At 41.4% G+C, this 24965-nt stretch overlaps 1 protein-coding gene across 1 annotated transcript in view; it reads right to left on the bottom strand.

Annotated features, from left to right (window-relative positions):
* Positions 1-24965, bottom strand: part of SLC39A8 (solute carrier family 39 member 8) — an 81103-nt gene that overhangs the window by 16940 nt on the left and 39198 nt on the right. Inside the window, exons 3-6 of the mRNA XM_040329928.1 lie at positions 17667-17817; positions 4319-4488; positions 1159-1281; positions 892-1047 (exon numbers count right to left, since the gene is read on the bottom strand). Coding sequence (XP_040185862.1) covers positions 892-1047; positions 1159-1281; positions 4319-4488; positions 17667-17817 — 600 coding nt within the window. The remainder of the gene's footprint in view (positions 1-891; positions 1048-1158; positions 1282-4318; positions 4489-17666; positions 17818-24965) is intronic.

Here is a 24965-nt window from a genome sequence, read left to right as displayed (position 1 = left end):
GTAACATCTTATGCCGCGTACATACGACCGTTATTCATGTCATGGAAAAAAAACGAAGCACGGTGAAAAAGCACGGTGATGTACAACACGTGCATTGGCACTATAAAGGGAAAGTTCCATTCGAATGGCGCCACCCTTTGGGCTGCTTATGTTAATTTCCCTGTCTCATAACTTCTGAGCATGCATGTTTTTCCCCCTCATTAAAGTGTACACACACCGTTTTTCATGACGTAAAAAACGACGACGAGAAAAAGTAGAGCAGATTTTAAATTTTTAACGCCCATTTTTCTCGTCGAGAAGCATGCTCTGGAGCCTACACACGACCGCTTTCATGACCAATTTAAAAAATTGCATTTTTCTCGTCATGAAAAATGGTAGTGTGTATGCGCATGCATAATGCCTTGTACACACGATCGGTTTGTCTGATGAAAACAAACCAATGGATTTTTTCATCAGATATTCGATGAACCTGACTTTCATCAGTCTTGCCTACACACCATCGGTTAAAAATCCGATCGTGTCCAACGCGGTGACGTAAAACACAACGACGTGCAGAGAAAAATGAAGTTCAATGCTTCTGAGCATGCGTCGACTTGATTCTGAGCATGCGTGGATTTTTGACCGATGGATTTCCCCACAGACGATCGGTTTTTTTTATCGTTTTTTTAACCATACGAAAAATTTAAAACAGGTTCTGTTTTTTTTCACCAATGGGGAAAAAACTGATGGGGCCCACACACGATCGGTTCGTCCGATGAAAACCCCATGCAGGGTATCCAAAACATATCTTTTCTTATGTAAGTGCTGCCTTAGTAAGATTAACTTTAATGTGAATATTATTATTTAAGGTTTTTATAAATAGTTTAATACTAAATATCTAGTTTGTTTTACCTTTGAGATCACACTGACTTGATCTATGTTGACAGTACCATTGGCCTCTGTTATAGCTGAATTTCCATACATGGTGGTTCCATTAGTAGTGCATTTTCCATGATCAGTATGAAGTTCCTGTGGTGGCTTGTCAAGTTCTAAGTGTTTATGAGGTCCCTATAATAAAAAAAATGTTGTATATTAGTTAGGGTTTTCATTGTTGGGGCAAAGTAGCCAGTTCTTTCTTAAGACAATTTCATGTAAGTGACGGTATAGCCGGTTTCTTACTTCACCATAGATGTTCAGACTCATTTTCAGTATCCTCTCAACAAACATAAGAATGTAGAATCCCCCAAAAATTGCCACTGCTTTTGAAACGTAATTATCATGTTTGGGATCAAATCCAAATGCCTGCAACAAGATACATAATTGTACACTTAAGATTCCACTGTAGTTTATCAGCTTTCAGACTTGTGTCATGTGTGCTCAGACAGTCTATAGTACATTCATACATTTGGGCTTATTGATTAAAAAAAAAAAAACATTACAACAGCAGTATACAAAATAATGTAACCGATAACATATTACCCCTGATTATTTTACAACCATATAACTGATGGTTGCTACTGTATATGCTACATTTTTATGTTTTATTAAACAAGCCTGTTAATGTTTTTGAAATATTTTATATATATATATAGATTATATATTATATAATGTAAAACAATCCGCTATTAAGCAGCCAAACAGAGTATAGGCTCAAATCACAAATCTTCACAAATCGATCACCCAATGACTGGACTAAAGAAATTTCCAAGGGTATGGTAACCTCCCCCTTATCATCTCCATAACATAAGGAAAATATGTTCTGTAGTTTTAAGAGATAACTGGTTACAGTTATCAGCTCAATGTTACAATGTTGGCAGAATCATTTTTTTTTAACAATTATTGAACAGATATGACCAAATAGACACGTGCAGAACAAAATAGAAAAAAGGTTGTCTCATTGTGGATGGATTTGTTAAGTTAAAAATCTTGTTTAGATACATCTGTTATGTTAGAATGATTTTTTTTTTTATTTGTTTCATGGCCATTTTGTTTTCACCATCGATTTACATTTTTAAGCTGTATTCGAAGTTGATTCGAAAATATCAAATTAAGTCAAATTCGATTTGAATCAAATGCAGTTAAGCTGCAGAAGTTTTTAACACTTAAAATTGTAAGATCTAAATCTAAGAATTGTTGCAAAAACCAAAATCGTACCACCTATGGTCGACTTAAACATTAAAAAATGGAAGGGTCCTAGCTTATAAAGCATATCCTGTATGTTGATCTGGATGCAAATGATGCAAAAAATAGTCATTCACCAGAAAAACTGACTTTGATTTTTGAAACATTAACCACTTCCTTAATGAGCCTGTTTTTCAGATTCAGTGTTTACGAGACTAAAACATTTTTTTTTTGCTAGAATATTACTTAAAACCCCCAAACATTATATATATATATTTTTCTAACACCCTAGAGAATAAAATGGCAGTCATTGCAATACTTTTTGTCACACCGTATTTGCGCAGCGGTCTTACAAGCGCACTTTTTTTGGAAAAAAAAACACTTTTTTGAATTACAAAATAAGACAACAAAAAATTTTTCCCAATTTTTTTATATATTGTGAAAGATAATGTTACGCCGAGTAAAATGATACCCAACATATCATGCTTAAAAATTGCACCCGCTCGTGGCATGGCGTCAAACTTTCACCCTTAAAAATCTCGATAGGCGACGTTTAAAAAATTCTACAGGTTGCATTTTTTGAGCTACAGAGTAGTCCTAGGGCTATAATTATTGCTCTCGCTCTAACGATCGCGGTGATGCCTCACTTGTGTGATTTGAACACCGTTTTCATATGCGGGCGCTACTCGCGTAAGCGTTCGCTTCTGCGCGCGAGCTCATCGGGACGGGTCGCTTTAAAAAAAAATGTTGTTTGTTTTCTTATTTATTTTTATTTATTTTATTACTTTTTACACTGAAAAAAATAAAATAAAAATTTGATCACTTTTATTCCTATTATAAGGAATGTAAACATCCCTTGTAATAGAAAAAAGCATGACAGGTCCTCTTAAATATGAGATCTGGGGTCAAAAAGACCTCAGATCTCATATTTAGACTAAAATGCAAGAAAAAAAATAAAATTTGGAAATGTAATTTTTTCAAATGACAAAATGCTTTAAGACGCTGGGCGGGACTGACGTTTTGACGTCACTTCCGCCCAGCAGAGCTATGGGGACGGGTGAAGGAGATTTTTCCTTCACTCGTAACCCCGCTCAGCTGCCGAACGGTCCCGATCTCCTCCGCCACTACCGACGGCGGAGGAGATCGGCGGAGGGCGCGGGACAGCGGCGGGAGGGGGGGCCCTCTCCCGCCACCGATAACGGCGATCTCGCGGCGAATCCGCCACGGAGGCCGCCGTTATCGTGTACAGTACCGTCGGCACTAAAGATGGATACCTCAGTTGTGGCAGCAGCTGCTGCCGTTACTGAGATATCCATCTTTAAACACAGGATGTATTTTGACTATGGGCTGGAAACCAAGGGGTTGTAAAGTCAGAAGGTTTTTTATCTTAATGCATTCTATGCATTAAGATAAAATGCCTTCTGTGTTCAGCAGCCCCCCTCAGCCCCCTAATACTTACCTGAGGTCCATCTCTGGCCAGCGATGTTCACTAGTGTCTCGGCTGTCCGAGACTTTCCCTCTTGGTTGGCTGAGACACAGCAACTGCACCATAGGCTCCCGATGCTGTCAATCAGTCAGTAAGCCAATCAGGAGAGAGAGGGGAAAGAGCTTGTAAGTGTATGATCAACTTAAGATACACAGGACAACTCCTAGAAATTAACACTTAATGCAGAACTAAACCCATCAATTTAATGGTTTAAAAAAATTGTTACATTCCTGGCTTGCCGGAAATGCTAACTGTCACATTTGCTTGTGCCCTCAACCAAACTCTCAAACCATCAAATGGTTGGTGTCATAACTGATCACATGTGCAGCACTATGACAGTTGCAGATCAGAGACAAAGATGGAAGCTTCCTTGGCTGAAGAGGACAGGAGGGTTTAGTTCCACTTTAAGTGTAGAAGTAGAGAATACATACAAATGTGCACCTCTAAAGCCCCATACACACTATCAGTTTTCCTGACAGTTTTCTCTTCAGGTTTACCAAAACCATCTAATATGAGGTAAAACCTCAAGAGTTTCAATTTGTATGCAATCAGGCAGGCCCTTGCACTACATGGTTTTGGTAAACCTGAAGAGAAAACTGACAGGAAAACTGATAGTGTGTATGGGGCTTAATGCTGACCACATATTGGCGAATTCTGGGGCTTTTTTTAATTAACCAATCTATTAGCTTTGAATAAAAAATATATCAATTATGTAAGCTTCAGATCACTTACTTCTGGAATCAGTTGAAATATTGCATTTGAAAACAAAGATCCAATGGCCAGTCCAATAAAGTAAGTCAATATCTTTGGGAAGTAAGGCTTCTTTACAAAGGGGGTTATAAATAATCCAACTACGGTTGTCAGGTTGATAATTGTAACAGACAGAATGCTGAATCCCCAAACTAAAAGAAAAAAAAAAGCTCAGTTATTCAATATCATTGAATGATTCATAATAAATAAAATAAATGATAAGATTAGACTAAAGCTGTATTGACCTTTATGTTACATATGCCGCCCACATCTTGTTGCCTTATGCCGTGTACACGCGGTCGGAATTTCCAACAGCAAATGTTCGATTGAGCTTGTTGTCAGAAAATCCGACCGTGTGTATGCTAGATCGGACATTTGCTGTCGGAATTTCCGACAACAAATGATTGGGAGCTGGTTCTGAATTTTTCCGACAGCAAAAGTTCTTGTCGGAAATTCCAATCGTCTTTATGCAATTCCGATGGACAAAAATCCTACGCATGCTCGGAATCAATTAGACGCATGCTCGGAATCACTGAACTTCATTTTTCTCAGCTCGTCATAGTGTTGTACGTCACTGCGTTCTTGGCTTTCGGAATTTCCGACAACATTTGTGTGACCGTGTGTCAAGTTTGAGCAAACATCCGTTGGAAAAAAATCCACGGTTTTGTTGTCGGAAGGTCCGATCATGTATATGCAGCATTAGACTGCATTCACATGGGCGTTTAGCCACACTGCAAATCCCAGTCGCAAAAATGTACTGATTGAGATTGACAGTTTTTTATGAACAGCTGTGCCCACAGCCCGTATAGTGTAATGCCAGGCTGTCAGGCTGTCAGCCGCTGCAGCTATTTGTGACTGTTCGCACAGCCAGTGATTATCTGCAGAGATCGTGGCTAGACGTGAACTAAAAAAAAAAAGATGAATTATTCAATATCATAAAATGATTCATACTAAAATAAATCTGCCTGATGGGCGGGGTCCTCCGACGTCATTCGTTTCCATGACATAGGCGGCCCTAGCACTGCAGCAGCCTGGTTATCACGCTTGCACGGCCGGTGATGATTGTTGCCAAACTGGCGCCAACCTGTGCTGAATCGTGTGCTATATATTAATTAATGATTGATTCCTGCACCTGGATCTATAATTCGCTGTATACTGATGCCCCCTAGCAAAAGGTCCATTCCCATAGTCCTTAAGGAGCCATATTATAATGTCCATCTTGACAGTATATAGATTGTGTTAGTATGTCATTTGGCAATCCCCCCCCCCCTTCTCATAAGTTTTGTTCAAATCTGTGGTGTTGTGTTTATTTTTTGAGTCTTTTGGCGAGATTTGTGATTTCATACCTGTCTAGGGGTGGGAGGATTTTTTTTGTTTTCTCTCTTTTTCTCTTTTTTCTGATTGGTTGATGGTTATATAAATTGTTTTCACTGTTACCCCACGGTTATCACATGCCTGACGAAGGGGTCCTGTGTGACTCTGAAACACGTTGCACTCTTCTTATGTTGTGATCATGCAATAAACTACCTGTTTGGGTGCTACCGTTTGTCGATCCATGCTGTGCTGGCAAATATCTATTTTGAAAAATGCATCAAAATCACGCGTGCAGAAAAGCATCTGGAACACATCCGGACTGCATTTCTATGGTGTGAACTGGCCCTAACACTAACCATGGCAAACCTTGATCTGTTTTTTTTCTTTCTTTTTTTTTTTTTTATTCTTTTTTTTTTTACACACTTTTGTTTGTTTAGGCCACATGTACACTGGACGTTATAAAAATGCTAGTGGCTTTAACTGTAGAAAGCTGTAGCTGTAGATTGGACTGAGAGGGCATAAGTATTTGAGCCCGAGCAGCATGGGCATGTGGCCGCCCCCCTTCCAACTTTTTTGTTATATATTAAAAAAATAAGGGGGGTCACTTTAAGAAAAAAATAAATTGACTCTTAGGTGGGAAAACCGGGTTCATGTAACATTAAGAAATTTCCCGGAATGCCACATGACTGCTGGGGAAATTCCCAGAGGGTCACATGATCAACTGGAGTATTCTTGAAAGGAGGCTCTCTATATAAAGCGGCCCTGTGGCAATATTCCACAGTTGGTCAGAAGTCAGCAACAAACTCCCCACCCTTTTTCACAGGCATGTTGTGTCGGTCACCCTTTACATTTAAAGGGGGGATTTGTGTTTATTGATATGCGGTATGCGGTATTGCTCGAGTCCTGAAGTCTGAGCTGTTTTGTACTTATTATTTATAAGTTAAGAATTGCATGTATTATTAAAATTGGATTTTAATTTATTTAAATATTACACCAAGCTTTGGCATTGAATGTCTTTCTTTAGAAATCAATACTCATGGTATTCGGGAAGGGAGAGGTGAGGCCTACATTCCCATGAGTTTTGCAGTGTTTTTGCTATATCGTTTTTTAGCTGTAGCGTTTTTTAGCTTTTTTAGCAAAACTATACTCTCACAAGGTATTGGAATTTCCTTTTAATTGTGGCTGTTAGTGAATGTAACGAATACAAATTTATCTGAAATTCCAAATTATCCGAAATAACGAATGCCGTATCTAAACGAATGGAACGTAACAAATTAATAATAATAAATAATAATAATAAAAACGTTTAATTATTATTATTATTTAATATTAATTTGTTTCGTTACATTTGTTTAGATGCAACATTTGTTATTTCGGATAATTCGTAACTTCGGATAAATTCGTATTTGTTACGTTCACTAACAGCCAAATTTGAAAAGAAATTCCAATACCTATAATTTAATAGTTAGTTATTATTAGTTAGTTATTCTTTCAAATTTTCGGATTTTCTTTTTTGATTTTTGAATTTACAAATTTACGAATTTAAGAAATTACAAATTTACAAATTTTGGAATTTACGAATTGTGATCATAACGAATGATCAGGAAAAATAAACAAAAAACGAATGAAACAAAATTTAACACATTTTTTGGTATTGCACATGTCTAAATCCTTAGATATATTACAATTACAGTACATTTGTTGTATAAGATAATGTTTCTTTGCATAGTTTTTTCTTTACCTTCACACAAGGTTATACCTGTAACTATGTATAGCTTCACTTTAGATAGAAAAAAACAAACATTGCATTACATATTTTTATATCCCACGGTACAATACTGGGCTGACAGGGGTTTTCATTTACAACTGCCTTAAAAACTCCACTGTAACTTAAGATTCTCAGAGAGAAGCTTCTGTAAATGGAAGCAATTCACTTTCATGCCAAATACTGAACTAGTAACAAAATACATCATAATAGTAGCTTACAGTATGTGGCTTGGAAAATAGCTATTAAAAGCGTGTCATGTTAAGTGAAAATAAGTAACCGTGACTACACAAAATGAGTCTTCTGTACACTCAACACTTCTGAAATGCTGATACGGGCAGTTCTAGGAATAAAAGCTTACAAAAAAAAAGTAATAGTATTAGCCATACTGGACTCAGATAGTGCAATCTTGGCAGCGGCACATGCTGCGCCTGGTAAACCACACTGGATTTCAAAGACCTCTGACACATTGGAAAAGATGCAATGAATCTTGAAAAAAAAGTATTTTTCATTTAATTTCCATAATAATCACACTGTACTTTATAACTGATTTCATAAATGACACAGAAGTCTATGCTGATTTCATTGGTTTTACTATAGTTCATCTTGATTACTACTGTATACAATTATGACATAAATATTATAATTACTATCATATAAAAATTAATCAATATATCATATGCTTTATTTAACATAAAGAAGGTACTAATTGCAGACCAAGTTACACTTTATGAGTAGCACATACAGAACATATAACATTTAGCACTTTTGTACATAATATACAGTATATAGTTCTACCACAAAATTCTATAACAATATAATTACAGCAGAAAATGGAAAACTAGATAATCACTTTCATACAAAACCTCTTCCCACCCATCCCAGGCAACCTTTTACACCCAGGGTGGCACAGACTTCCCAATCAGATGACCACTGTGACTGGTTTTGATAGTGGGCACATAATTGAGAGCCCGTCTCGCAGGTTACCAATCCTTACTGAAGACATTGGGGTCAATTCACCGCTAATAACGGCTAATAAAATGCGGTAAAATAGTGCTTTTGAAAGTACAATTCACAAAAAAAATTGCGTTAAATAACGAACGCCGCATTTGTTTAAATGTGTATTTCTTCATGCTCTAATTTACCGCATTGAGCTGGTTGCTAAGGAGCAGGCGGGGAAGCCGAACGCCACATCCTCAACAATGGATGACTTACCACCAGGGTATGTGGCCTGGTATGGTCCAGGAGGGGGGTGAGGGGGGCGCTTGCTTGGATAAGGGTCTGGTATGGATCTTGGGAGGGCCCCACACCGTTTTCTTTTAAAATTTTGACGTGATGTTCCCCTTAAAATCCATACCAAACCGCTGACAGCTGATGAGTCATTTGTTGTTAAGGACAGGGCCGTCTTTAACCACTTGCTTACTGGGCACATATACCCCCTTCCTGCCCAGGCGAAATTTCAGCTTCCGGGACTGCGTCGCTTTAACTGACAATTGCGCTGTCGTGCGACGTGGCTCCCAAACAAAATTGACGTCCTTTTTTTCCCACAAATAGAGCTTTCTTTTGGTGGTATTTGATCACCTCTGCGGTTTTTATTTTTTGTTCTATAATCAAAAATAAAGCGACAATTTTGAAAAAAACACAATATTTTTAAATGTTTGCTATAATAAATATCCCAATTAAAAAAAAAATCTCAGTTTAGGCCGATACGTATTCTTCTACATATTTTTGGTAAAAAAAAAAAAAAAACGCAATAAGCGTATAGTGATTGGTTTGCGCAAAAGTTATAGCGCCTACAAAATAGGGGACATAATTATTATTTTTTTTTATTATTTTTTTTTTACTAGTAATGGCGGCAATCTGCGATTTTTATTGGGACTGCGACATTATGGCGGACACATCAGACACTTTTGACACATTTTTGGGACCATTCACATTTTATACAGCGAACAGTGCTATAAATATGCACTGATTACTGTATAAATGTGACTGGCAGGGAAGGGGTTAACACTAGGGGGCGAGGAAGGGGTTAAATGTGTGCCCTGCATAGTGTTTCTAACTGTAGGGGGAGGGGACTGACTGGGGGAGGTGACCGATCTGTGTCCCTATGTACAAGGGACACAGCATCGGTCTCCTCTCCCTGACAGGACGTGAAACTCTGTGTTTACACACAGAGATCCACGGTCCTGCTCAGTTACTGGGCAATCGCGGGGTGCCCGGCGGCCATCGCGGCTGCCGGGCATGCGCATCGTGTTCCCAGTAACGCGGCTGGTGCGTAACGCGGCTGGTGCGTGCCGCCGGCCGCGCGCGCGTGCACCCCCTAGTGGCTCTAAAAGACACGTCCTGTCAGAACAATAGAGCTATTGTGCCGCTGTCAATTGACGGCGGCCGGTAGTGTAGTGGTTAAAGCGGGGGTTCACGCGTCACGCTTCTCCGGAAATAGCCGAAATAGGCTTGGCTCTTCACGGCGCCTGCGCATAGTCTGTGCGCAGGCGCCGTGAAGAGCCGAGACCTACTCCGGCTGTCTTCGGGGATCGTGACGTGCCAGAGCCGGCCGTCAATCACCCTCCCTCTTGAAAGGAACGCCCATTCCCCGCGGGCAGTCGGAATCTTCTATGTACGATTACACAGTGAGTACGGGGATAAAAAAATTAAGACAGGCATACTGTAGCTCGCGCTACTATGCCTAATTTTATGCTAAAAAGTTGTTCTGCAGGGTGAAACCTGAGACATACAATAAATATCAGACTTAAAATCAGTTTACTGTATCAGATCAGGCAGTGATTGTGATTGGTTGCCGGAGGTTACAGCATATCATTACCACTCACTGACCTGGTTGCTAGAGGTTACAGCTCACATTACAGCTCACTGATTAGTTGCTAGAGGTTACAGCATATTATTTCTTCTTGTTGATTGGTTGCTAGAGATTACTGTACAGTAATACTGCTAACTGATTGGTTGCTAGAGGTTACAGCACATCATCTCTTCACTGCAAGAGGCATGATATACATATGAATGCCGCCTTTATTTACATATTAATGCTGCCGGGCCTCAGCTATTTACATATGCATTCTCCCGTTATTTACATATGAATGGCGGTTATTTACATGTAAACACAGGGTCTGCGGGTGAGTCATCTGTACACAACAGTAGGGCAGAGCTGGGCAGCATTAGTAGCAGCACTTCACACTGAGATATCAGGACACAGCACAGGAGGAAGGGAAATTAAACTGGGATAGTCAACAAGTATGAGGCAGCTGCTTTGGGCCCCACAACAATGACAGGGCCCAGGGCAGCTGCTACTTTTGCCATGCCTTTAAGATGGCCCTGGTTAAGGACACGGTGGCTGTCTTACTGGCCTGCTCCTTAGGAACCAGCTATTGAGGGGAGACCCCCAGGCTGTTTCTGACTAATACCACATAGGATACCGCCAGCAAATCCTTGTTTTTTCACTCTCTGTTCTGTTTGTGAATTGGTTTTAAGGGCTTACTGACGCATTTTTCATTTTGCAGTAAAACACTGCATAATCGTTATTTTTTGAAAATTTGACTTGATTTACCTTATGTGATAATTTATGCAAATTAGTCACATGACCATGTTATCGCATGCAAATGATGGGCCGAGTGCCATACAAGTACTTAAAACAAAAAGGCGCATGCGCTGTCCCGTGGACGTATCCCAGTGCGCATGCTCACAATCAGGTCGGAACTACTCCCTAAGATACGACGGATCACTGCCTACGACGTGAACGTAACCTACGCCCAGCCCTATGAAGTAAAATACGACGGCTGTGTTCCCTGGTCCATACCTTTGCATGGGTTGCGCCTCATATATGGGGAATAACTTTACGCCGGACGTACGACTTACGCAAACCGCATATATTATGTGCCAGGCGCAAGTTCGTTTCGTGAATCGGCGTATCTCCCTCATTTGCATATGTACATAGAAAATCAATGGGAGCGGCAAATGCGCCCAGAGTAAATATGCGCCCACGATACAACGGCGTAGGCAAGTTACGTCGGTCGTAGGAAGCCTATTTTTAGGCATATCTTAGTATGTGGGTCGGCGCATAGATACGATGGCGTACATTTGTACTTACGTCGGCGTATCTTGAGATACGTCGGCGTAAGTGCTTTGTGAATTCGGGCCCTAGTCTTCAAGTGGCAAGAAAGAATAAATTCAGCTAATCTTTCCCCATAGCTAAGCTCCTCTATACCTCTTATCAGTTTAACCAGTTTGTCATTATCCTTTTTGGTATTACCATTCTAGTGTGTCTTAGTATGTGTGGTAAACAAAAGATTTGCTGTCTTAGCAGTCTTACAAGACCAATTTATATGATAGCAACCAATCTTCTAGAACATATTGCCCTATAAAGGTAAAAGCATCATGTCATGATAAAAAAGCCTATTATGTTCAGTTTGACATATTTATAACTCATACCTGCAACCTAGTGGTACAAAGTACAGCAATATATTTTTAAAAGCCATCATTTCTAAAAACTTGCATTTATAGATTTGACTGTCCTTCGGCTAACATATATGAATCAATTTAATTGTGTATGTGATCTCTGGCACATATACAGGATAAGATCTCCCTGCACTTAAAGCAATATTACAGGTTCGGGTTTTTTTGTTTGAACATAAATAAACATGTCATGCTTACCTGCTCTGTGCAATGATTTTGATCAGAGCAGCCCTGATCCTCCTTTTCTCAGGTGCCCTGCAGGCACTCCTGGCTCCTCCCTCCCGCTGATTGCCTCCATAGCAAGTTGCTTGCTATGGGGGCACTTGTGTGTTGCTCGCTCCTGAGTCCAGCTTTGTGTGTCCATAAGGCCGGGTACACACGGGCAAACATGTACGATGAAACCGGTCAGTCGGACCGTTTTCACCGTACAGTTCTGCCCGGGGACTTCTGTACGATGGCTGTACTAACCATCGTACAGAAGTCCGCGCGTAAACAATACGCAGGGCGTGTCCGCGCCGTCGCCGCGACGATGACGCGGCGATGACACGGCGACGTGGGCGGGCCTGCCTTTTAAATGCTTCCACGCATGCGTCAAAGTCATTAGACGCATGCGAGGGACGGCGGGCGCTCGGACATGTACGGTAGGTCTGTACAGACGACCATACATGTCCGAGCGGGCAGGATTCCAGCGGACGGTTTTAAAACAAGTCCAGGAATATTTGCCCGCTGGGAAAAGGCCCGACGGGCAAATGTTTGCTGGAATTCTGCCCACTCGCGCCTACACACGACCGAACATGTATGCTGAAACTGGTCCGCGGACCAGTTTCAGCATACATGTTTGGTCGTGTGTATGGGGCCTAAGACACACAGAGCAGGTCTTGGACCCACCCCCTGCTCTCTCTCTCGTCAGTGGCTCTGATTGACAGCCATGGGAGCCAATGGCTCTTGGTGCTGTATCTGAGCCAATGAGAAGCAAGAGAGATAAGGGAGCTTCTGCTATTGTGCACATTGCTGGATCACGATAGGGTTCAATTGCGTATTGGGAGGGCTGAGGGGTAGCTGCATGCAGAAGGTTTTTTAAGTTACTGCAATAGAATGCAGAGAGGTAAAACATCTCCTTGCCCTTTGTAATGACCTTAAAATGAATAACTCTGAAGCAAGTTCACTCACTGTATGAACCATTTATGTACTTACACATGGTGATCATTTCCTTCTTATTTACCTCTTCTAAAGAAACTATCCTATTCTGGCTAGCCAATAAAGTGGGGAATGAGGGTGTGCCCCTCTCCTTGATTATACCAGGACATTTCCCTAACATGGTGAAGGGGGGTTCCTTGGCAAAGCACCTTGTCCCTATGTTCATGAGAACAAGGGCCTCTTCTCCACAGTCCTGGCCCAGTGGTTGTGGGGGTCTGTGGGTGGAGGCTCATAAGAACCCAGAAGCTCACATTAACAATATAGGGAGCACCCAGATACCAGACCCCAAAATAAAGCCTAAGGCCCCGTACACACGTCCGAGAAACTCGACGGGCAAAACACATCGTTTTGCTCGTTGAGTTCCTTGTGAAGCCGCCGAGGATCTCTGCGAGCCAACTTTTCCCATTGACTAACGAGGAAATAGAGAACATGTTCTCTTTTTGGCCCGACGAGATCCTCATCGGTTTCCTCGGTGAAAAGTGTACACACGACCGGTTTTCTCGGCAGAATATGTCTCCCATCGAGTTTCTGGCTGAATTCTGCCAAGAAAACTGGTCGTGTGTACGGGGCCTTACTCTTAACCTCCTCTCCTTTATAAACCATCATTAAAAATAAATCTGTCATGCGAGCCATACAAGAGCTACAGTTTCTGAAAATTAACCTGTCATGAGAGCAATACAAGAGCTATATTTTCTGAAAATGCTAGTTCTCTTTTCTGACAGGTTGGTGCTATCTGTACTGTGTAACTAATTGTCCTCCTGAGGGGCTGCTGGAGAGAAAGCTGTGCCTGAGAACCCGCAAAGCAGACATCTCCCTGTTTCTGCTTCATTCATTCAGTGGATCTGTGCCTCTGCTTCTCCCATTTTTCTTTTGATCTTTGCCACAACCTTTACTGCTGCTGCCTATAAATCTATGCTTTCACTACTTCTACTTTAATTTCCCCCATCCTGTGCTGCTGTTAATGAATCTGTTGCTCCTCCATTGCTTTTGCTGCCTATTTCTGTGCTGTTGCTCTCTGTGGACATATGACTCCTTTTGCTGCCTACTGATCATTCCACCATTTAATCATCAGTTCATGAGATTACCAGTCAGCAGGGGGGAGGGTCTGACATATGGAAGCAATGCTGTGAAACTCTACCAACTTAGCCAAATCTACATTGAGAACCGATGCAAAAAAAAATCAGGGTTCAAACCAGTCAGAGCTGCTGTACTAACTATAAAAAGTTAGTATAGCGATCTTCTCTGCTGAGCTGTTGTGTTCTGACAGGGGGGACGGCCCCCTTCTAGAACACTCTGATCAATGCTCTCCGCCATTGATAGAGAGAGCTGATCGGGAGTCAGTCGGCTGCTGGTTTTCAAGGATTTGGAGTGTGCATAGAGCAGTGCACATGACCTCAACTAATATTACTAATGCACTTCTCATTCCAAACAATTGAAAGTAGGGGGAAAGGAGGACAGGTTTGGGAGATCACAGGGGATGTTACAGGGAGGGAGAAAGAAACTTTTTCTTAAAAATGAGATTACATGGTTTAGAACTTGATGTGTATGGATTATTTTTTGTGGGATAAAACATCTTTTAGTGTCACTTTAAGGTTTGCCATAAATGCACACCACCCTTAGATCTGTCATGATGGCACAGGTCTCCTGAAGTTTTTCATACAGTAACAGTATCCTTATGTTTGACACAATAACCCAGTATCATCAGGTTTACCACAATGGTATGGTACCCTTAGATTTGGTAGCATGGCACAGTGCCCTCAAGTCTGCCACAATGAAACAGTACCCTCAGGTTTGCCATGATGACACATTATCCCCAGGTTTGCCACTATGATCCAGTGCCTTCAGGCTTGCCACAGTGCCACAGACATTGATTGATAGGAACATTAAAGTACAGCTACTATTGTATGTAGCACATTTTATCAATATGCTATAAATATTTAATATGTGCAATGGCTGTCCCTTGCAAATATGATAAAATATGAAGCGAAATGTTGTTTTAAAACATTGATTTTTATTGACGTAAATTATTGTGTCAGTTCTCTCTAAAGTGATTCATTTATTTTTGGCCCCTGATGTAACTAAAGGAGCAGTAATTGTCTGGCCTGGTCTGTTCAGAGCTTGACAGGCTGGGAGTTTGATTGCTTCCCCCTGCCTCTAGAAGAAGCTTCTAGAGCTTAGGGAGGGAGAATTCAAATGACCAGCCTGAATATTGGGCAGGGCCTAGCCAATCCCTAGGGGGGGGGGGGTGGGAATTGGTGGCTGGAATGCTGTTAAATAGTTTGGAGCCCTGAGGAGATGGTCTTTCCCCCTCCTGAGGGAATGAGCATAGAGGAGGGGGCTGCATGCCCCTGGGACTGGATGCTGGATTACTTTACAAGTGGCTGCTCCTATTGATTGATCTTGTTCCAGGATTCTGAGGGTAGAGCCTCCTTTCTGTGCTGCACCTTAAAGCTGCTTCATGGTCCCCAGCTGTGAACCATCCTACGTGTACCTGTGCTAAAGTTACTTCATGGTCCCCAGCCGTCAACCTCTAGACTGTTCCAGTCTAGCTACACTTCTGCAAACTACCTTATGGTTCCCAGCTGTGAGTGAAATACTGGGGGTTAATTTACTAAAGGAAAATCCACTTTGCACTATAAGTGCACTTCCAAAGGCACTGAAAGTGCACTTTGAAGTGCAGTCGCTGTAGATCTGAGGGGGACATGCAAGGAAAATAAAAAATAGCATTTTAGCTTGCACATGATTGGATGATAAAATCAGCAGAGCTTCGCCTCATTTCAGATCTACCCCTCAGATTTACAGCGACTGCACTTCCAAGTGCACTTTCAGTGCAATTTCAAGTGCACTTTGTACTTATAGGGCCAGATTCAGAGAGATTTACGTTACTCCGCGGCGGCGTAACGTATCCCATTTACGTTACACCACCGCAGGTTTACAGCATAAGTGCCTGATTCACACAGCTCTTACCTGTAAACTTGCGGCGGTGTAACGTAAATCCGCTCGGCGCAAGCCCGCCTAATTCAAATGGGGCGGGCACCATTTAAATTAGGAGCGTTCCCGCGCCGAACGTTCTGCGCATGCTCCGTGTTAAAATTTCCCGACTTGCTTTGCGCGAATTTACAGCGCCCCAAAGTTTTTTTTTAACTGCGACGTGCGTTACGGCGTTTCGTATTCCCGGACGTCTTACACAAAAAAAAAAATCTGAAATTCGACGCGGGAACGACGGCCATACTTTAACATGGCTGTTCTAAAGATAAGCCATGTTAAAGCAGGCTTAACTTTGCGACGGGAAAAAACGACTAGCGACGACGTAAGAGATTGCGACAAACGCGCGTATCTTCGTGGAACGCCGTAACTAGTCATTTGCATATTCTACGCCGACCGCAATGGAATCGCCACCTAGCGGCCGGCCTAGAATTGCATCCTAAGATCCGACGGTGTAAGTCAATTACACCTGTCGGATCTTAGGGCTATCTATGCGTAACTGATTCTATGAATCAGCCGCATAGTTAGGACGGGCTGATCACAGAGATACGACGGCGTATCAGGAGATACGCCGTCGTATCTCTTTTGTGAATCTGACCCATAGTTTACACTTGTAGTGCAAAGTGGATTTGCCTTTCGTAAATAACCCCCATTGTGTTTCTGCTGTTTATAAAGTGAGAGTTGTCCTCTGCAGAATTGTGCTCAAATGTTTTATGCCGCGTACACACCATCACTTTATGTGATGAAAAAAAATGACGTTTTTAAAAACATCACTTTAATTGACTGTGTGTGGGGGAAAACGTTGTTTTATGTCTTGTAAAAAACGACCAAAAAAAATTGAAGCATGCTTCAATTTTATGTGTCGTTTTTCAAAAGTGCACTTTTTACTTCACAGAAATTGACCGTGTGTAGCAAAAAACGTCGTTTTCTAAGACGTTTTTTCATCCGTGCATGCCCAGAAGCTACTTATGAAGCGAGCTTCAATGGTAAAACGTGGTGAGAACGTAACCTCACTTTGCAAGATCATTGTGAGAAAACGATGGTGTGTAGGCAACTTCGTCTTTGAAAATTGAAGTTTCAAAAACGTAGTTTTTTACTTCACAGAAAGTGTCGTTTTTTTTCATCACATAAAGTGATGGTGTGTACGCGGCATAAGAGTTCTCCACTTTACCCCTAATTAGGGGTAATAAAAAAAAACTAGATTGTTCAATTAGCAAAATTGTAGGCTGTTGCTGTATGCAAATCTACACCAGCGGCTACAGTGACAACGCTACATATGTTTTCCATAGCGTGGCGTAAAATACATTTTACAAAATCCAGCAGTGAGAGTAGGAATCCCTCATGATGGTCACAGCAAGTGTGTGGATCCAGGAATTTGCACGCTGTGATCTGATCAACAGAGTCCCCAAAAGATATAAGAAACTGTTGCATGGTTAAATCCTCCAGCATCTAGCAAAAACTCACATATTAAATGGACAAATGTGACAAAAAGCTTCCTTAGATATTTAAAGATGCTTACAATCATGAGAGAAATGCTGGTTAAACAATTCCCTTATATGTTGTATTTGTCATTATATACAGTATTTAGGAGTTCGAAGTTTGTACCTTGAGAAGGAGAAGGCTTTATATCGATGGTTTCTTCATAGTCACATGGTCTAGAATAGACTAGGTATAAAAGAGTAGGACAAGCATCCTGAAAGTTTTCTTCTGTGATTTTGTTTCCATAATGTGCAAAGATGACTTCACGGGATAAGCACTACAAGAAAGAGGGGGAATAACGTTATGCAAGTATGAAATGCAAAAAGAAGTGCTAGGTGGAACCAATAACATCCGTGTTCTTCTGGCACATGTACTGCTCTCTTATAAGTTATGGCATTATGTTGTATAAAACCACTTGTTAGCTTTTGCTACCTATTTCCTATAATAGGACAATAACAGAGACTAAATTTATTTAATTTTTTTCATAATCTGAGACTAAATTATAACTTTATTTACACACTACAAAGACAAACATAACAATGATATTAAATTTAACTGATCCTTTGACAGTTTTCAGCTGTGCCATTTTACAACTACCGGTTATTTAACAATCTATGATAATTATTTTGTTACAGAGTAAATATTAATCAAATATGGTATTTAACAAAATGCATGGATTTCTGTTAGCAGATGTGTCACAAAAAGTCCTAATCTGACACCTTCTCCACCCATAAAGGAAGTTACTCTGTACAGACTTAATTTTTTTTTTAAAGTAATTTTTCGCTATTGATATAACCAGAGCCATCTTAATAGCATCATGGGCCAAAGTAATGCACTGGGGCCCCCACCAGCCTGTCCCAATTTACGCACATACTTTCAATAATTAAATTATAAATAGTTGATAATAAAATTGATCTTAAACAATAAGAAAACATGCCAAAAATCTAAGACTAATCAACACAAAGGGCACAGTACAGGGGAGTCAGGAGGGCAGAATACTGGGATCAGGAGGGCACAGTACAGTTTATGGGACGCTGGCCAGGACATGGCCATCCCGGCACAGCTTAGTAAAAAGCATGACTGTTCCGGCAAATCTGGGACAGTTGGCAAGTATGATGTAATGCAAGATTATCATGGGGCCTCCATGCACCTGGGGCCCCTGGGTAGTGCCCAGAGGTGCCCATGCATTACGACAGCCCTGCATATAACCAGTGTAATTGAGTAGTATAGAGGTTATAACACAAAGTAAATTGCATTATGTTTTCAACATTTTTAGGAATGGCGGAAATGTTGATTATTATTTATTCTGCAACCTAAGCACTCAGGTAAAGATCATTCTAGAAGGTGTATGAATCTATGTTCCTGGTGTGAAATCTTTCATCATATCTTTTTTAAATCAAGTATGCTGACCTTTGTGTTGTCAATAACTGAGCAGCAAAAGAATATAGCAACCTTCAAAGCCTTTCTATTTAATTTAGCAATATTTCTCTTTACACCCCAAATCCCAACATGTTTTTTGTACAGATCTTTTCACTGAGCTTTTAGAAAAAAATATCCATTATAACCTAGCTGAAAATAAATAACTTTTTTGGAAACAAGATACCAATGATGTTGTCAAATAATGAGCACTAGGCGCCAGTACTCATTACACTACATTATGATACAGTTGCAGTGGGGGAGAGTTCATATTTCTTTCAGGTTTTAATTTCTGTCTGAAACCCATTAGGAGGTTTTCCAACACTTCCGTCCTTATGATGCCCATACAAACAATAGAGGTGTTGTTGTCACTGGGAAAGGAAGGCACGGACAGCACTAAAAACAGTGGGCCAGATTCACGAAGAATCGCGGCGGCGTAACTTATCCTAAATAAGTTACACCGCCGCAATTTTTTATCGCAAGTGCCTGATTCACCAAGCACTTGCGATGAAAACCTACGGCCGCGGCCTCCGGCGCAAGGCGGGCCAATTCAAATGGGCGTGTGCCATTTAAATTAGGCGCGCTCCCGCGCCGGACCTACTGCGCATGCTCCGTTTCCTAACTCCCGCCGTGCTTTGCGCGCCGTGACATAATTTTTTTGAACGGCGACGCGCATAGCGTACTTCCGTATTCCCGGACGGCTTACGCAAACGACGTTGATTTTTAAACTTCGACGCGGGAATGACGGCCATACTTTAGACAGCAATGACTACAGTTAAGGCACCAAAAAAAAAGTGTAACTTAGCGACGGGAAACTATACTAGTGGTGACGCGAAAAACCGTCGTGGATCGGCCGTAACTCCTAATTTGCATACCCGACACTGGTTTACGACGCTAACTCCTCCCAGCGGCGGCCGCGGAACTGCATCCTAAGATCCGACAGTGTACAACTATTACACCTGTCGGATCTAAGGCCCCATACACACGAGAGGATTTATCCGCGGATACGGTCCAGCGGACCGTATCCGCGGATAAATCCTCTCGAGGATTTCAGCAGATTTCTATGCGATGGCGTGTACCACCATCGCATTGAAATCCGCGCCGAAATCCTCTGGCGATGACGTGTCGCGCCGTCGCCGCGATTATGACGCGGCGCCGGGCGCGACGCTGTCATATAAGGAATTCCACGCATGCGTCAAATCATTACGACGCGTGCGGGGAATCCCTTTGGACGGATGGATCCGGTGAGTCTGTACAGAGTCTGTTCAGCAGATGGATTTGTTGAGCATGTCAGCAAATATTCATCTGCTGGAAATCCATCCCAGGGGAGATTTATCCTCGGATAAATATCCGCCGGAGTGTACACACCATAGAATCTATCCGCTGAAACCCATTTGATGGGATTTATCTGCGGATAGATTCTATGGTGTGTACGGGGCCTTAGGGATATCTATGCGTAACTGATTCTATGAATCAGTCGCATAGATAGAAACAGGGATACGACGGCGTATCAGGAGAAACGCCGTTGTATCCCTTTTGTGAATCTGGCCAATTGTCAGATGTTCTTTCTTGTCTTCATTCTAGTAAAAATTCGCTTTTTTCCATTTCCCTGCTTTAGAGATTTACCAATATTTCCTATACAGATAAGAAGTGAGAAGAAATCTCCCAAACAGGTATACAAACAATCGTGAAAATCCAATAGACAATACTACTTTACATTGCTGTTTTCAAAACCAAACATTTTGTCTGCAGCAAAAACCATAGACCATTCCTGTTCTCTGGTCCACAAAACACAACTCATAAGGGATTAGAATACCTGTCAGGTTTTTAATGCTGTCTGTACCCCCATTTGGGAAATTCACCCCCTCTGTTTATCATGTTTACCCTTATCGTTGAAAGTGAAAGTAAATAAAAATCCAAACATTTGGGTTGTCACCAGAGCAAATAAAGGGCGATTTATTTAATGGGACACTAGCTCTGGTGGCAACCATGGATTCCCTCACTTTAGAGGGATTTTCTCTCACTTCCTGTTTTGTCTATAAGACAGGAAGTGAAATCTCCCCAATGAGTCACAAATGGTAAAAAAAAAAATCTGACTGAGGTTATAATCCCCCTTAGAGCCGGTTCACACTGGGGCGACTTGCGATCCGACTTCATGTCGCCTCAAGTCGCGCTGTAGAGAAAAACAATGGAAGTGAATGGGAGCGGTGTTAATACACACGACTCAAGGCGATCCGACTTCAGAAAAGGTTCCTGTACTACTTCAATCCGACTTGTAGGCGATTTGTACCCATTGATTTCAATGGAAGTCGCCTCAGAAGTCGGATCACTGTCTTAACTGAAGCGACTTTCCAGGAAGATAACATACATTTCTCAGGCAAACCTCTAACCTAACCTCATAACCTTCAAGTGCAATGGGGGAGTCGAGGAACCTGTCAGAGTGTCAATTATGCCTACCCTTCCCGAACACCTTCTTCATTTATAGAAGCCGTACTACTGTATAGCTTCTATGGATGAAAACGGCCTATAAATGGAAGCGGAGGACCTTTCAATCATCCAACTGTCCTCCATTCACAGATCGCTTTTCATCCATAGATACTGTATATAGTAAGGCTACTATTACCATCAATGGGGGGGTGGAAAAGGGGTGGGAGAGGGGTCAGAAGGGATACATTTCACCTAAACCAAAAGATAGCAGCACAAGGGGCACATCCTATTGTTAGTAAGTTATGTTCCTTGTGCTGATTTTTTTTTTTCTGTTTTTTTTTTTAACTAAACCTAGGCTTTAAGTTAACCACTTAACCCCCACACCATATTGCTGGTCAAAGACCAGAGTACTTTTTGCGATTCGGCACTGCGTCTCTTTAACTGACAATTGCGCGGTCGTGCGATGTGGCTCCCAAAACAAAATTGGCGTCCTTTTTTTCCCACAAATAGAGCTTTCTTTTGGTGGTATTTGATCACCTCTGCGGTTTTTAGTTTTGCGCTATAAACAAAAATAGAGCGACAATTTTGAAAAAAATTAATATTTTTTACTTTTTGCTGTAATAAATATCCCCCAAAAATATATAAAAAAACATTTTTTTTCCTCAGTTTAGGCCGATACGTATTCTTCTACATATTTTTCGTAAAAAAAAATTGCAATAAGCGTTTATTGATTGGTTTGCGCAAAAGTTATAGCGTTTACAATATAGGGGGTATTTTTATGGTATTTTTATTAATATTATTTTTTACTAGTAATGGTAGCGGTTTTTTTCGGTACTGCGACATTATGGTGGACACTTCGGACACTTTTGACACATTTTTGGGACCATTGGCATTTTTATAGCGATCAGTGCTACAAAAATGCATTGGATTACTATAAAAATGCCACTGGCAGTGAAGGGGTTAACACTAGGGGGCGGGGAAGGGGTTAAGTATGTCCCTGGGTGTGTTCTAACTGTAGGGGGGGTGGCCTCACTAGGGGAAATCACTGATCTTCTGTTCATACATTGTATGAACAGAGGACCAGCATTTCCCCCCCTGACAGGACCGGGAGCTGTGTGTTTACACACACAGCTCCCGGTCCCCGCTCTGTAACGAGCGATCGCGTGTGCCCGGCGACGATCGCGCCTGCCGGGCATGCGCACGGGAGTCGGGGGCGAGCGGGGGGGGCGCGCGCCCCTAGTGGCCTGCGAGAGAGCCGACGTAGAGCTATGGGCTCTCGCGCAGGAGAGCCAACCTGCCGCCATAGAATGACGGCGGCAGGTCGGCAAGTAGTTAAAGTTGTTTTTGTTTTTTTTGGTATAGAGAAAGAGATTATGTTGTGTCACCAAGACAGACTCTACAAAGGAGACACAGAAAACATTTTGGTAGAATGGGGAGGATAAGAATCTCTGTGAGGTTTTGTGTCCCCATTAAAGACAGTAAAAAAAAATGCCTGGCCCTTTCCATAAAATGCACAGATGTGAACGTGACCCATAGAAACCATGTTAAATGGACTGCAGTGTGTTTCTGTGGAAATGCACTAAAAAATGCATAGGTGTGAACTAGGCCTAAAAGATAATATCACATAGGCTCTAATCCTTTCCTGCTCCATAGCCATACCTAAAATAAAAAAGGTTTTGGCTGGAGCTCCACTTTAACACAACTAGTGATTAAATACACTTCCGGATATATTTCAAAAGAAAATCATTTTCAAAGGTTGTCTATCCTATAAGCACATATGGAACTAGCGGCGTTGTGCCTTGGATTAGATAACAGACTGTCTGCAAATGGCTTTCACACATCAGATACCATAAAGGGAGTGACTTTAGAATTTTTGAAAACTGATGACTGCAACATTCTTTACAGATAACTGTGTTTCACTATGTCTGCCAACAAGGTTTGGGAGATAAGAAACACAATTCATTGAGTATTTATTTACTGTGTTTCTATTCAGACAAACTCACTTTAACAATAAGCATTCCTATGAGCCAACATACACATCAGTAAAAGAATGTAATAACACTCTACAGTATATGTAACAATAATTAAAGCATATCTAAAACCAAAAGCAAAAATGTATTATATTGCAGCTTACCAATCCATAAAGCAGTATTAAACACAAAAGCAAAAATCTATTATATTGCATTTTTATTTTATTTTTTCACTTTATCCCAGAAACCAAACCAAACTCTATCCTTTAACGGATTATAAAGTGTGACCTGGAGTTTTTTTTTTTTTTTTTATATTTCTTTATTAATTTTTCATGAAAGACATCTCTTTACTTTAACCACTTGCTGACGGCCGTACGACTTTGTATGGCCTCAGCGCGGCTCCCAATCTCTAACAGGCCGTCTTTTTACGGCCGCCCCTTTGCATGTTCCCCGCGCGCGCTCCCGAACGCGCAGCGGGAAACTGCTGTGCTGGCCGTGTCCCTTGGACACAGCCAGTCACAGATCGCCGTGAACGGCCAATCGGAGCGGCCGTTTCCTAGGCGATCTGTGCGGCCAATGAGAGATGATCTCATATGTTTACATATGAGATCATCTCTCATTCCCGGCTCTCGCAGACAGCGGTGCTGTCAGGGGAGAGAGGAGACGGATCTGTGTCTCTTGTACATAGAGACACAGATCGGTCACCCCCCCAGTCACCCCCCTTCCCCCACAGTTAGAACACTAATTAGGGTACACATTTAACCCCTTGCTCACCCCCTAGTGTTAACCCCTTCCCTGCCAGTCACATTTATACAGTAATTAGTGCATATTTATAGCACTGATTGCAGTATAAATGTGAATGGCGCCAAAAATGTGTCAAAAGTGTCCGATGTGTCCGCCATAACGTCCCAATAAAAATCACAGATCGCCGCCATTACTAGTAAAAAAAAAAAAAAATAATAATAATTCTGTCCCTTATTTTGTAGGCGCTATAACTTTTGCGCAAACCAGTCGCTTATTGCGATTTTTTTTTTTTGTTTTACTAAAAATATGTAGAATACGTATCGGCCTAGACTGAGGATAAAAAAAAAACGTAAAAAAAAAATTGAGCTATTTATTATAGCAACAAGTAAAAAAATGTTTTTTTTTTTCAAAATTGTCGCTCTATTTTTGTTTATAGCGCAAAAAATAAAAACCGCAGAGGTGATCAAATACCACCAAAAGAAAGCTCTATTTGTGGGGAAAAAAGGACGTTCATTTTGTTTGGGAGCCACGTCGCACGACCGCGCAATTGTCAGTTAAAGCGACGCAGTGCCGAATCGCAAAAAGTCCTCTGGTCAGGAAGGGGTTTAAGTGCCCAGTAAGGAAGTGGTTAAACAAGTTTCTCTTCTCACCTAAAACATTCATGATTGAAAAACGTCCTTAACTGAGAAACATCAAACACAATATAAACCCAAACACCCTTCCTCCCTTCTCCCTACCTATCCGTCCTAGAACCTCCAGGCCATATTCTTTTCTCACATCGAGTCGGTCATGAAATATGCTTTCTTATGCTCCCATCATTTCTGCGAATTTTATTGTCTGCTTGTAGTCTACCCATCGCTTCCATTTC

This window comes from Rana temporaria, chromosome 1 (genome assembly GCF_905171775.1).
Source record: "Rana temporaria chromosome 1, aRanTem1.1, whole genome shotgun sequence".
Classification (NCBI taxonomy): domain Eukaryota; kingdom Metazoa; phylum Chordata; class Amphibia; order Anura; family Ranidae; genus Rana; species Rana temporaria.
This window is presented reverse-complemented; position numbering and strand designations above follow the sequence as displayed.